Here is a 15,963-nt window from a genome sequence, read left to right on the forward strand (position 1 = left end):
GAGCTACCCAAAGTATATTGATAGATATCATCCCGTTGATCTGTACGAGCGAAAAGAAAATGCACAATTTTTGGCCATCTTCAGCAGCGTCAGGCAGCTAAAATGGCGATTTTCAAACTTTCCTCAATTTCGAAAAAACTAAAGCGCTTCAGGACCTTTGAATGATATTTTCGAAAACAACTCACTACAGAGGTTATTTGGGCAAAATATGAAGAAATCGAAAATTTCGCGACTGTCATCTCATTCTAGGTATTTACAGGAACTGGCTCTTAAGTTTAATGCTGACAGAGCACTTTTAATTTCACTTCCTGAGTGGACGGTGGTCATGGGCAAAACACTGACCCCTAGTCCATGGAATACCCTAATTTACTACCCAAATGGACTACCCCAAAAAATACTATTTCAGATGAGTGGTATATGTTAAGAGGCTGCGATTGTATACTTACACTGAACGGAGGATGTTTTTCTTTTCGTTTCGCATCGCCTTCAGCCGCCATTGCGGCACCATGGATTTAATTTCTGGGTTTTCCATGGATTCGGGCCAAACACATCGATGAAATGACAAAAAAATGACTTTCTCAGACCACCAGCCCGCCTAGAATCCCTGTCTTTTCTACACGCTTACCCACAGGCTTTCAGCTAACTTATATAACCTCTAATTGGCATTTTTTCTTAGCCTCGGTAGCAGAAAAACTATCGGAGTAACCAAGAGAGAGTGGAATTCGGTTTGGAATAGAGCATTATCATTAAGAGATTTCCGCTTTAAGCATTAATCTCGCCCCAATAACTGCGAACAAAATATGCGCCCTCTACGATAATAAAACAATAAAGTTTATGTTCGCGGGCATAAATATGTTTTGGACGCGACTCAGACTCATTTTAACCCGAGCCGTTAGGCGAGGGCTAAAATGAGCTGAGAAGGGCCGAAAACATATTTATGCCCGAGAACATAAACTGTATTACTATTATTATCACTTTGGAGGGCATTGAGAAAAGAAAAAGGGGGAAAAAAAAAAAAGACAACAAAACAGTCTGAACGATCACGCGAGCGTTTACAAGTTGAATGGCTGTTATTTTCCCTCAATGAAGATACACAATACATCAAGCGAAGCTGACTAGAAATTTCAAAATTTATAAAAGACATGAAAGGAAAGTTCGATAAAGCTTATTTGGAAGTGTTGAAACTAATTGTTCAATTGCTAAACTGACAGTTTGGCATAAGCTTAGTTGGTTGAACTGAGTGCGTTTGGCTTGTAGCCGCAAAATTTACCTGCACTTCACCAAAGACAAACCACACACATTGAGGATATTTTTAAGCCTTAGCATTTATTTGCGGCCAGTTGCCCTACGAACTAAGTAACTTAACAAAGGTCCTCTCATACTCTATAATATCATTACCCAAATATGCGCATTTCAAAACTATGTTCAAACTAATACAAGGTAGAATGCTTTTTTAAATACGTCATACACAGTATGACTTGCTTCATGTTTTCAACAATGAAAAAATACTCCGCGTATGGCAAAAAATATATAGTTATATATTACAAGAAAATCTAGACGGAAAATATATTAAGCTATGCCGGGATAAACCATTGTCGCACTCTCCTATGGCCGCCTGTAGCTTATCTTTGATGAACCCTATAGAAGAATAAGAAACAAAGGACTATTTAGAAGTGTCAATTATTATTACGATTCGATGCATTTTTTTCTTCCCTTTCCATTGGCCGAGAGCCCACCTCGTGACCTGCAAATAACTGCCTACAAATAATGGTCCGCTCATGCCTAGTACCGTTTACACGTGTTTTCCTGCAAATAATATTCTGCTCATGCTTAATTTTAACCACGCTCTCAGGTGAAAAATGGTAGATGTTCCCTAACCTGTCAGAGAGTAATTTTAACATGAAAACAAACTTGTGATCGAATGACAAAACAATTATTGAACTTGGTTATCGCATAAAACCGAAAACCATTGACCGAGGCGAAATATCGAGGCCTAGGAACTAGGCAAGTTCGATCAGACACTACCGAATTTGTTCGAAAGAACTTTGGGCTCGAAGATTGACAGTAATAAATGATTAATGTCAAAGAAATTTGAAGCTATAAGCTTTGTTGACTTTGCAGTTTAATTTTAAGTACTGCTTCTATGGTGCTATCTGTTTGCAATGATATATTGTATAGTCTTTCATAGTTAAGCTCGATTAATTTTATCTGGGTTCCTTGCCGTACTTTCCCTTGGCTTATTACAGCGACGATTTTCCCGCCAAGTTTTTTTTCAATTAATTTTTTCCCGCCAATTTATTGTACTGAAAGGATTTCTTCAGGAAAAAAATACCTCTATGTATGAAATTCAATACCCAGGCAAGAGAAAAAACGAGCTTTGAAAGATCGAAAATGGAAACTGTCTTTATGAATGCTCAAATTCTCCCAAATAATACTAAAGAAATATATAGAGACTTGTAATGAGAATGCATACATTGACTTAAATGTTTAAGGGTTACTATGCCATAAAATTTCAATTCTCCCAAATAGTCCTATAAGGAAATTATGGAGGTAAGTAAAGAGAATTTGTTAACTGACCTCAGAGTTCCTCTTTCTCTTCCAACAGTCTGGATTGATTCTCTTGTGCTCATCCGCCAAGAGCTTGGCTTGAATAACATACTCTCTTCTGTCTTCCTGTTTCATGGCTTTCCACTTGTCTCCTAGAATTACGCTGATTGCTCTGGAAAAAGTAAACATTAAACTTCTTTCAGGCCAATTTCCACAATTTAACAACACAGTAATTATTAAAAGTCGCGTTGAACTCCCGATTGAGCGGTCTGGGCTCGAGCCCTGGCCGGGCCCATCGCGTTGTGTGCTTGGGCAAGAAACTTTACCCTCACAATGCCTCTCTCTGCCCAGGTGTATAAATGAGGACTAGAAAATTTAATGCTGGGGGATAACCCCGCGATGGACTAGCATCTCAAACAAGAGGGAGTAGAAACACTCCTAGTCGCATCACACTAAAGTAGAGATAGTAGCCGGCCACAACGCTCAAAAAGAGAGACTACCTTTAACTTAATGTAGGTTAAGAAAGTCTTGATTGAGTTAGTTATTCACCTGACAGACTTGTTCCCCCGTCTAAATGCAGTCAGGTTAAACGTTGGTTTACCCTCTTTTAAGTCTATAGCAATTTTGACAATTTTGTGACAAACATACTCTCTCTCAACCACAAAACAGGTCTATCTTATACTTCCTTTCACAAAATGTAAATTTATCAAATTTAATAAATAAGACAAAGAGAGCATCCTCGATTCTCTCGTGATTAAGGCAATTACAGGTATAATCTGTTTTATAGCTTCTGATTGGCTTAAGGCCCACGTGTCAATATGATACGCACTCTAAGGGTTTACCTGTTATCTTTACCAGGGTGGGCCTGGGTTATTTCCACTCGAAAGCGTTTAGCAAACAACATGAATGCGTTCATTGGCCTCTTGGTAAACTGATTTGTGTTGTTTCTTTTCACTGGGCTTGAAGGACAATGAGACTCTGACAGAAGCTTGGTTCGGCGGTGGCTGTGTTCCTCTTTATCCTGTCATTAATATAAAACGTTGTCTAAGCTTAAAAGAAATTTTCTTGTTGTGAAGGATTACGTTCTTTTATTTGAATGATTTTTTGTTTCAATGTGGCAGCATCTCGCAATAACTTTGATTCAGAAACTTTGGCCTTTTCAGCTGAACATACAATTCTTTTTTTCTGCAAAACCATGGAATTAGGTTATTTCACGCTTCCTTAAAGACTACTGAGGACCAGTGAGGAATGTCAGTGCTGCAAGATGTGTAGTGCACATGCAATGGAATTGAATGGTAACCTGGAATAACGTAACGTAACGTAACGTAACGTAACGCAACGCAACAATTGAAATTAGACTTGCTTACCCCCATTTTGAACTATGACAAGTAATTTTAACCCTAATGAAATCTTTTTGAGACCCTTCCCTCAAACTGACTCATCTCTGGTACCAAACTGGACAGCTTATAAAGGGCTACGCACGTCCAAATTCCTTTATCTGGTTGTGAAATCCGTTAGAACATACCTTAGCCATGCTGCTAAGTGTAAGTGCCGCTGTTGAATCCATAGCAGTGAATTCAGACCTACAAAATATGTAAAAAAGGTTTTTAAAGAAAATGTGGCACAAAGAAGAAATATCCAAGATTAAGAGGGAGGTTTGAAGACAAAATTCCAAGTGGACTTACGGTTTTTGGTCGCCTTCACGTTGTGTTCCGTTAAAACTTCCAAGAACATCTGAGTCACATGGCAACACACAAACGTCACCCCTTTATAACATATGACAGCTTATCCCATGACGCAATTCAGTGGCAGCAGGATTGAACGAAGCCCAGCTTGGCCTGTCTGTTCCCCTGACAAAGAATGGATGGTCGGCGAAGATCTCTGCCTTCAGGCTCGTTTGGTCGTTACACGATTTAAAGGAGACGATGCATTCCTGCTAACAAATCAATCAATCAACCAATCAATCAATCAATCAATCAATCAATCAATCAATAGATTAATAAATAGATAAAGAAATGAATAAATAAACAAAAACACGTCGTTAATGTCAAATACGTCTTCGGAAAGGAACTGTAAAGTAGTTTTGGACTGTGAACTGGCTCTAAATCTAAACTGATTTATGCACCTTGATTTATGTACTTTGGTTTATGTACCTTGATTTATGTACTTTTATGTACCGTGATTTATGTACCTTGGTTTATGTATGTTGCTCATTTGAACTAACTAGTCGTTATCCAGTTCTACACCCACCCTCCCCCACCTCTCACCGAAACAGAGAAAAGTCCTGATATTTTACATCTATGAAGTAACTCACGAATGTTAACTATGAGTGAAATAATAGGGGGAAATCTTCACGGTTCATTCACCCAGATGCAAAGCATCGCTATGGCAAAGGACGTGGGCTCGAAACGTATTTACAAGTAATATTAATTTTTTGCCTTTCAGCTTAAAACATAACGTAGATGATCTCTTATTCAGCATGGTCTTCTCCTGTAATAAAAGCGTGGTAACCAGATACACTAGAAAAAACGATCTTAAATCAAGTAATTGTGTATTCAAAAAATCAACATACGCTGTTTTCATTGTGTTTTACGTTAATTCTCTCATAATCAACCACTTGAAGTCCATCCTGAAACAGATCTGCTAAAATGTCCTCCATGTCTAAATCGCCAACAGTTCTCCAAGTCCAGTTATTTTCATCCGGGAAATTGATTTTAGTTCCCGCCATAAAACAGCGCCACTTTGCAGCTGGCACTTCTTCTGATAACGCTGTTTGTGTTGGAGATTCTGAACTGGTTTCTAAAACCCGTCGCCAGTTGCTCGTCTGAAAATCCTGTACGGAAAAAATACCTAAGTGTTAACCAAAAATACGTCACTTCTAGCTGAGGGGATCTGTTATTATCACACCAAGCACCGAGATAGGCCCGTATACGAAGTGACAATTTGGTTTTTAATCAGGCAACACCGATACGCGGCACGTCAAAATCATATTCTGATCACCAAAGATCAGCCGAAGATTTCCGAATGTTATCTAGCACTCAACCGAAGATTATTCAAATCAGCTCCAAGTATTTCCGAACGCTTTAGAAACATTTGCAAAACGTTTGAGAAATGTCGGGAAGATTACTCGGAGAATCTTTTAAAAACTTCCCGAGGAGTCTATTGACTCGGCTATTAGCGATACATATTTCCTCGAGCAATTTATAAACATACTGAAATTTTCATTTTTCTGCAGTTCTGCTCAATGGCCCGGAATAGAGAAATTTATACAAATCTCTACCGTCTCAGCTTATCCCAGCATTTTCTGTTAGCTCAGTAAGATATGCCAGAAAAATTCTCCAAAGTTTGAAGCGCTGACAACAAAATCTAAATCTTGTTGTTCTCGTCTCGCATCTCGCCCCCCCCCCCCCGCGCCTCTCCCCCGCAGGGAACTCCCGCATAAAAGAGACAGCGATGCTCGTCGTGTCTTATAGGGTAGGGTGTTCAGCCTCAAAAGGTCCACAGCGAAAATGTTTTCAAGCCACACCCACAAAGCAGGATTTTGGTACGTTCTTTTCAAAATTTCTGTCGACAGGTTGGGAGTTTCTTCCGCCCCCGATCTCGCCTGCTTAAGCATGGTCTTCATAAGTAATGAAGGCGAAAAACACGTCCATACCTGAACGCCAAGAAACGCCACCGCAATCATAAGATTCAAAACCTTTTGAACTTGGATGTCGGTCTCTTCTTGGTGATATAACACCCTTTCACGCAAACGTTCTTTGCGATATAATTAAAGTGCCCCTATGATCAAATTTTCGTTATCCATTTCTTTACATTTTCGTACACAATAGATCTTTCCTAGATATTATGCATGCCAAATTTCAATCTATTGCGGACATTAGAAGGCACGTTTTTTGGACCTTTATTTCCGAGAATTTTCGGCCGCCATTAATTCTCCTTGTGTCAAGTCCTGGTTGAGAATCGGAGTAAATGACGTCAGGTCCCAGGGCTCGAAATTGCGACTCACTAGTCGCCAATGCGACCAAAAACTGAGCACTGGCGACTAAATTTTCAGAACTGGTCGCCAGCTGGCGACTAGCGACTCACGTTTTATCCGATAACTAAAGAAAACCACGACACAACGTTTGTTTTTAAATCTTTATATTAGGAAATCAATCGGATATGGTAGCTAGTATACAACTCTCCTTTCCGTCCCCAGTAAAATAATGTCTGAATATTACAAGATAATTGAAAAATTGAATGTATTTCGACACGTCGATACTGCGTTCACAGCGCGCCATATTGTTTCAGCGGCTTCTTCCGAAACTGTCTGTCGGCAGCGAAAGGCGTCGAGGAAAGCAAGTCGAAAATAAAGAACGGCATTTCGAAGAAGTAGCAAAGGGGAAATACGCAAGGACCCGTGTTTCTCTCACAATGAAAACCACGGACTTGAAATGTTTTATGCTTCGCTTCATTTAAAATGACTGTGGAGATAACCATCACTTTCGGACCAGAGACATATCACCTGAGAACAGCAGTAGCTTTCTGTAACTGTCACTCGTGTTGTTTTTAATTGTTTTCGCTCTTCAATTGTGACTTTTCTTGCGTGCGAAGTAACGTATAAAATCTTGTTCTTTTGTAAGTTATATATAAAATAAGTTGGCGACCAAAATTTACGATCTGGCGACCAAAATTTTTCCGTTAGTCGCCAGCTGGCTCCCGAACGAAAAAGTTAATTTCGAGCCCTGGATCCTCAAAAATACCACACGGGTTATATGAGATTATCAGTTCTGCGAGTCAACTCGTTTATCTATCTAATTAGATTACTCGCTCTAGGTTTCTATCGCGTGAAAGTTGACTCTGGCTACGCCCTTCAAGCTCATAATCTAATTTAAAAAAGCCAATTTAAAACACCAATTAAAAAAACCACGAACATGACCGACAAGTTGGTCACACGTTGTTATAGCTAGTTCACATTCGAATGCGACAACGTGAAAACTGGTTTCTAAAGCTTGTTATTAAATGACATTTCTCAAATCTTAGAAAATCTAAAATATCATGCGTATTGCACACACAGCCGCGCCGGGCTCGTGATTACAAAAGGGAACTGGGACTCCCCTATCACATACCATTTGCTTGGGGTCAACAAGTTGAGGAGGTGGACTATCGTCTTCACGGCGCCTGGCATCTGCGTTCTCACCGCTGACCTCCCGCACCAAAGGACTCTGAGGACTGGTGGCAATCACTGCAAACTCAGTCAGTAAGTTTACCTCGGGGCGTAAAGTTAGCGGCGGAGGAACGTTCCGAGGTTTTGTAAGCATTACTGTTGCGTTTTCTGTATCAAAGAAAACAGAAACTAAATAAATGAACGGTATAGTTAGGTAATAAGGTTTCAATTAGCTAAGCATCAAATAAAAGGAAAAATCAAATGAGGGTAGCTGCTATCATCGATCATCAAATGACGTTCTTAGAAGGCAGGCGCACAAGACGTCCTTTCCCCATTCTCGTTCTTAGAGCCTGCGTTTTATTTAGTCACGTGTTAGGTGACTCGTGACGACGACATTTTAAAATAAGTAGCAGTGAAGACGAGTGTTCTTTCCCAAGATTGTGAACGAGACGCCGTCTTCGCTTAGTAAATTCAAGCCATAACATAACATAAACTTTACTTATTATGATCACGGTAAGCTCATCTGTCACACTAAAAAAAGTACAAAATGGCTTGATGTTGTACATGATTGCCGTGTCGGAATCATTATATCTGAGATTTGTTTGATGCGCTTCGTTTAAACCGCCTTGTAGAGCCAGCATTTCGTAATCTCTGGGACAACCTTTTCCAGGAGAGCGCCTCAATGTAGGTTTTAAAAAACTCTATTAAAAATCGTTTGGCTTTAAGGCCCGGCTTTAAGGCCAAGGTGAATTTACCTTCCGTGTGTCCCAGATTCTATTCTGCGCAGCGGGGAGTAAAAAAGGGGCGGTAAATAAGTTGGGGCAAGTTTGTGGTCAATTTTCAATTTTTTTTAATTCCTGCCGGGTCGAATTTACATAACGTGAGTTTAGTGGAAAAATTCTCGAACTCAAAGAGGAATTTCAAAATGACTACACTCGGTTTAATGAAGACACCACAATGACACTAAAATGTCGCAAAATGCCAGGACACTAAAATTAATGTTACTTGTATTCACTTTCCTTTCAGTGTTCCCAGTACACGAGTCTATATTTATGGGTTGTTTATCAAACGTGAGGTCAGGATGGCTGAACATTGGCTTTGTTCTTCATTTTTTTTTTTTCTTTTTGGCGTGTTTATGGACGGAGACGAAGTCAATAAAGGATCTGTTTTGTGGCTTTCGGGGAAATTTTTCTTGCGGGACACAGCGGGTAGTCCCGATTACGCAAGATAACGTCATCTTGCCCGCTCGGGTAGCCAATCACAGCGCGGGATTTGGTTCATCTAGCCCGCTCACGGAGTTAGCCATGTAATAAGTGTAACTAAGTTCTTGACTTTCGAAGCGCAAGAGAAAGCCTAGCTTTAATAAGGCTCGGGAGATTATTAAAATTTTCACAAGACGCGCGTGAAATTATTTCTTATTTCACTCATCACTACTTTTAATCGAATTCTTTTTTCGCAAGAATTTTGCATTCAGGTGACAAAAGATGGCAGATATTGCTTCCAGCAAATCTCGAGCCCACAGAATTGAATGAAAGCTCCAGCGGCAATTTGAAACTAAACGATCGCATCACTGCAATACCGTTTTCTGTGTCAACTTCTAAAAATATGGATTTATTTTATTCTTCGTGCAATGGCACGCCATAGATGAAAACCAACAAGTTTTGTTAATTTGTTTCCTCCAGCGGACATTTACACCCGTTAATGAGGCGGCTAAGCACGTGTAAGCCGGTGTTAATGAGGATTCATCATTGTTCCCAAATCAACGATCGATTAACTTTGTTATTGCTAAAACGGTAAGTTCACATGACTGTTAATATTACTGAGGATGCAACCCGAGACATGTCATTTTACTTAAAAGAAATAGAAAATGGTATTTATAGCCGGTCAGCTTTGAGTCTCGTGGTTGAGGGGGCTTTTTATGAAAGGCAATTTGATAACTGCGGTGGTAAAAAAAAGATCAACTGCCAAAACTGAAAATGACGTTCAGCGGTGAAGCTGGTGACAGCGGAATGCCATGGAAGTTAATCAGTCTTTTGCTAAACTTATTGACCTTAAAAGGCCCATTTATTTTTCTACGCATCAATCCGAAATCATGCAAGACACCAGCCAGATTAATCCATTGTATACACAAAGTTAATTATACGTGTGTCAAGCGCTTGGCTAGGGGAAAATCACTTTAAAATTTGCAATTACCTGTAACTTAGCGACTTCTAGACTTACAAGCGACCCCCAACAAATTTGAGTCGAGTTTCCTGCGAACGTCCAATTCAACGTACACTTAGCTGTTGGAAAATGGTACTTGGACTTTTGGAAAATCTCATCAGTTCTGGAATCAATATTAATTATATTTTCTGTAAAATGTTTTGCCTAATTATCAGTTGTTTAATAAAATGCTAATGGTTATTTGACAATTCAAGATGGCCAATAAACATTTGTTGTCGTATAGTTCGCAGGAGACAAAATAGGGACCTTTAGCAATGACGACGAGAACGTGAACGTCACCGACCGGAAGTTGGGAAAACGAACTTCGAAGCTACCACGCATGCCCAATCGAGCACTACTCGTCGTCCACATCTCGTTCAGGACGCCATTTGCCGCCATCTGCCGTCTTGTCGAGAACGCGGGTATGTTTTATTTGTTTTCTAATTTCTACTTACGTATCTTAGGAATTTCTTCAATGTAAAGGGTCGTTTAGTGAATAAATACAGTGCCGAAGTAATTTGATGGTACCGTGATGGAACAAAAACTTGATTTCTTTCGAGTTGCAGGTAGAGCTTTACAGTATAAAGTGGAGAAAGCAATGGCGGATGATAATAAAAGTACTGCAGGGTACGTAGTAGTGCTTTTATAAATACAAATCGCGGGCATTTCGTTATAGTTTTGTAATTTATACCAGTTGGCATTTTTAAGAAGAGTTCTGGGCTTTGAAGAATATCCGAACTGCTCGGATCGACTATAAACTTAGCTTAGCTCTGAATCACTTGACGTTGATTACAACACTGAATAAACGTTAAATTGTTGTAGTGGATAATTTTTGCATTTTCAAATTAACGGAACATTTGACATTTGTTTGACATTTTCCTGTTGACTGCCACAGAAAGCTGCAGTAAAGGGTTCGTCCACGTAACGGGTTTACTAAAGTGTTTACGTTTCCCGCCGTGGACGACGGTCCCGTTCCAGGCCTCAATCGGCCATATACGTCGTCGTCCACGTTCTCGTCGTCATTGCTAAAGGTCCCTAATAAATCAACATGGCGGGCACAGTTTCGACAGTAATACTCCTTTAAATGATTAGTTCGTCAAAAGCTCTATCCGGCTTAATTTATTTTTTTTCTTTCTAAGATTTGATCAACGATATCTAATATCAAATCAATAAGCTCAGAGCTACATGTAAGTTTATTTTCAACTAAAAAAAATTGTGAAATCAGAGACGAATAACGTTTAGCACTTCTCATGAGAACATCAAGCGTGAAGTGTACAAGCAATCTTTATCGTTCGCTGTGTTGGTTTTGTTGGCCTCTGAATTTTCTGTGGCATGGTTTAAAATAGTTATGCAACGGTGGCTCTTGGTAAAGCATGTAATATCCCAATTTTCACGTGTATCTTCCCGTGTGCACACCAAAAACATGCAAGTGACCCGTGGGATATTCCATCGCATGCCTCTCGGAAGCATTGCATGATTAGCGTTTATGCCATGTGATAGAAAACACAACCAATCAGAATACAGGAAAGCCGTTGTATATTCGACGGTATCACATCCGACCTTGTGTTGTGCATATTGATTGTTTTGACCACTGTATTTCCTATAGCATGGTATAAAATAGTTATGCAGCACTCTCTCGTGGTATACCATGGAAATTCCCACTTGTGACTTGTATTTTCTCGGCATACAGACTCGCCTAGAGGTCCAACGAGAAAAATACAAGTGACAAGTGGCATATTCCACGGTATACCACTCGTAAGCACTCTATAACTAGTCTGTTAGTCTGTGTCTTTTACACAAGTCGTTAGGTAATTTGGCGTTTCCTAGGGCGAGTCAAAATACAAATCACGAATGCTTTTCCACATGTAAATGGAATTTGATACGTGTTCTTGTAAGGCTACGAGCGCATCGGCCTTAACACATCAAAACGAGTCTATTACAAAGCTATTATTGACTGTCTGGCAAGGTGCAACAAATCGGCCTGTTTCTCCGACAATACATTAACGCCGTGAAAAACGTTGCCAGTACGGGAGAAGGAAAACCAAAGAAAAAACAAAAGACAGAATCTGAAACATTTCATACATGAAAAAGAAACAAACAAACAAACAAAAAAAAATGCTTATTTAGATTAAAGACGCTGATTGGTATTGAATTTTAACGTACATTACATTGGTTTGGCCAGCCGAAATATAGTACACCCTCAAAAAATCATTTTACGTTGTGTCGGTTTTTGCTTTTGTATTCTTCATTACATAACGGTAACGTCTGGCAATTCCATTAAACAGCTATTTCTTTTCTTCTTTAACAAAGCAACAATTTGTCTGGTACACTAGTTTTATTCAAAACACATCGGAAGTTGCTGTAACTATGCAAACGCTTATCTATATGAAAGGGAAACTGCGTGAAAATTATTCTTAACTTACCCTCCATTTCACCTGTGTTCCTCATCTCCATCCTGTTGGCTTCGTTAGAACGCACTCTATCCAAATGATACTTTAAGCCATTCGAGCTCTTGAACGACTTAGGGCAGTTTCTAAAATGGAACGGTTTTATCTGTCGCTCTTTGAACGGTTGCATTGGTGGGTGATATTTCTAACCAGGCCCAATCTAAATATCTGAAATAAAAAGGAAAATTACCTATCTATAATTGCAACTGACGACAGTGCCCTTGGGTATGATGAAACCAAATGACACCAAAGTGCCGGTTTTGTAGTCTTAAGGCCACCCGGCGAAGATGGTCTGAGAAATGGGCTATGGCTTGTTCTAATAATCACATGCTTTAATTGCGGAATTCCAGAGGAACTTTCCATCCTTTCGCAGCCGAATTTGAAGAATGAAATCTTTTGGCGGACGTGAGCCCGGCAGAAATAAAATAAGAATTACATTTGCTGCTGAGAAAACTCTTAGGGTTAAACGAAATAGGTTAAACCTAGTCAAAACATCTCATTTTAGCAAATTCAAGAACATTTCTTAATCTTAAATGAACTTATGTGATAAACGTGTACAGGTTGACAAAACTGTAAACCAGTACTCTACCCTTAAATCGGGCGGAAAAGCTGTTCAAATGGATAGTTATTTAAACAGTTATTTTGAGCGAATTTCCGTGAATTTCTCAGATTGAAATAAACACAGACTGTATGCACAGTTTCGACAAACCGTCTGAAATGGGATTTAAATCCCGTTTAATCGGTTTTCGTTAAAGAAATTCTGATTTTGCGGTCTGGTAAATATAGAAGAGACTGATCGATGCGTGCGCGAGGTTTTGGAAGGCGCGGTAACTGATCTACCGGTCTGGCGGTAGCGTCGACCTTTGATCGAATTTCATCACCAGCCCGCTAAAACCAATCCAGAGACCTTGAAAATTCAACCGATACGCTGCCGAAAGCGAAACAAATGAAGCAAAATATTCCTCACTGAGCGCAACTTTTAGTTTACAGAACACAACAATTGTTTAGATAACTCTACTATCCTTTGACTAAACTTGTTTAAATTATGTAAGCTATATGAAAGCTGGAAGGTCTCAAACTCTGTGACAGATCTGGAGACTACATTTGTCTATTTCACAGCTCTACAAGGAAACCTTTCTTAACATTCAGTGGGTTGCTGTGTGTATTCGCTTACTACCGTGAACGAGCTACCGTGAACGGCCAACTCTTTTCCGCGCTGTTCCACGTTTAAACATTCAAGTTTGTCTAGAGAAACCACAGCGTTTTTTAATTGAACCAATTAACGTTTAGGGCGTGAACATGTCAAGTTTTGACATCTCCGCCTGAATGTTTCTGCACGTGAAACACAGGTTTTGACGTTACGTCGAGTTTTTTTTGCATGTTAGGGGTTGACACATTATGCCGGCATAATTTCGAGCATAATACTATATGTGGAGCATCGAGCATAATGCCGGCATAATAGTGCATTTTGCCGGCGTAATAGTGCTTTTTTGGCGGCATAATAGTGCCATTTTGCAACATAACAGTTATTTCCTTTTTAGAGCTACTATTGTCCATTTATTAAGTTAAAACTACAAAATTTCAAGCTATTTTTATGTTCTACATGGTTTCCATTACTATTGAGCACTTCACGGGGGTCCCGGAAAAAATTTTTACGGCACAATTATGACTCACCGGGGTCCGGGAAAAAACTTTTTACGACATAATTATAACTCACCGGGGTCCGGGACAAAATTTTTTACGGCATAATTATGACTCCCCGGGGTCCGGGAAAAAAATTTTTACGGCATAATTATGACTCACCGGGGTCCGGGAAAAAATTTTTTACGGCATAATTATGACTCACCGGGGTCCGGGAAAAAAATTTTGCGGCATAATTACGATTACAATAGTTACAGTCGAGCATAATTTGGAGCATAATAGTCCGTTTTGGGGGCAGTGCCAAAAAGCATAATGCTCCATTTTAGGAGCATAATGTGTCAACCCCTAGTGCATGTAACATTCTCAAGGACGTTCGCCAGCTGTACTGGAAACCATGTCGGTTGTGCAAGTCAAGCTTTTACATTCATATTACTCGACGGAAAGGGTCACTCCGATTTTTTTACAGTCTTTCCCGTAAAACCGTGAACACTAGAGAAAATTTCTGGAATCTTTATTGTTTCGTGACTAATCAGATGGGAGATAAAACCGTAAAAGGTAACCGCCAAACTGTCGCAGCAGCTTGACACGAAACAACGAGCTGCAGTTTCCTTCTTCTCGTTTACAAATACTGAAATTGATCTTTTAATTTTTTTATTTCAGCTTATGTATCAGCAAATAATAGATATGAACAGCATTTTACGGAGAAGCGATGTTGAATCGAGCAGACGGGATCAGACACAGCTAGACAGCGTGTCTGAGAGCAGAAATTGTACTCTCCTCTCAATTTTTATTTCGGTGTCTTCAATGTTGTGAATTATACGGGTAAATATTTTTGGGATTTATTTTTGTTTCTGTTCAAACAAAAAATAAAAAACGCCTTGCATAGTTTTCGCCTTACCTCACTTGGGTGCCAGAACACATAACGTAACACCTGCCATTACATAAGAATTCTCCGGCTCAAGATTTCACGCAAACCGTTAGTCTAAAGAATTGGTTCTGTACAACCGTGACGATTCTCAAATTCAACGAGCTGATTTCGTCGGCTCGCAGATTTAATACCCTTTGGAAGTTTCGAAATTTTTATCCTTATTTATTTCAGGGAGCTGCACTGTAGTTACAAAAAAACTCGACGCAACGTTTTCAAAACCTGTGTTTCACGTGCAGAAACATTCAGGCGCAGCTGTCAAAACTTGACGTGTTCACGCTCTAAACGTTAATTGGTTCAATTAAAAAAACGTGACAATTTGTCTAGACAAACTTGAATGTATTAAGCGTGGAATAACGCAAAAAAGTTGGCCGTTCACGGTAGTTTGAAAATGGTAGTGCATCATTTTATGTCGATTCGACATATTCCTCATAGCTATATTGAAAGTCATTTTTTAAATTAACGTTTAGAGCGTGAACACGTCAAGTTTTGACAGCTCCGCCTGAATGTTTCTGCACGTGAAACACAGGTTTTGAAAACGTTGCGTCGAGTTTTTTTGTAACTACAGTGCAGCTCCCTGAAATAAATAAGGATAAAAATGTCGAAACTTCCAAAGGGTATTAAATCTGCGAGCCGACGAAATCCGTTCGTTGAATTTGAGAATCGTCACGGTTGTACAGGACCAATTCTTTAGACTAACGGTTTGCGTGAAATCTTGAGCCGGAGAATTCTTATGTAATGGCAGGTGTTACGTTATGTGTTCTGGCACCCAAGTGAGGTAAGGCGAAAACTATGCAAGGCGTTTTTTATTTTTTGTTTGAACAGAAACAAAAATAAATCCCAAAAATATTTACCCGTATAATTCACAACATTGAAGACACCGAAATAAAAATTGAGAGGAGAGTACAATTTCTGCTCTCAGACACGCTGTCTAGCTGTGTCTGATCCCGTCTGCTCGATTCAACATCGCTTCTCCGTAAAATGCTGTTCATATCTATTATTTGCTGATACATAAGCTGAAATAAAAAAATTAAAAGATCAATTTCAGTATTTGT

General features: G+C 39.5%; 1 protein-coding gene across 1 annotated transcript; it reads right to left on the bottom strand.

The window, feature by feature from the left end:
- Positions 1-1,521: 1,521 nt before the first annotated feature.
- Positions 1,522-12,779, bottom strand: LOC145460200 (HMG box-containing protein 1-like). Its single transcript, XM_081444944.1, is given in 8 exon segments — positions 1,522-1,638; positions 2,578-2,719; positions 3,390-3,568; positions 4,073-4,130; positions 4,233-4,483; positions 5,120-5,371; positions 7,656-7,861; positions 12,319-12,779. Coding segments are annotated over 8 exon segments (1,275 nt in total). The 5' UTR covers positions 12,473-12,779; the 3' UTR covers positions 1,522-1,605.
- Positions 12,780-15,963: the final 3,184 nt, after the last annotated feature.

Source organism: Orbicella franksi, chromosome 11 (genome assembly GCF_964199315.1).
Source record: "Orbicella franksi chromosome 11, jaOrbFran1.1, whole genome shotgun sequence".
Classification (NCBI taxonomy): domain Eukaryota; kingdom Metazoa; phylum Cnidaria; class Anthozoa; order Scleractinia; family Merulinidae; genus Orbicella; species Orbicella franksi.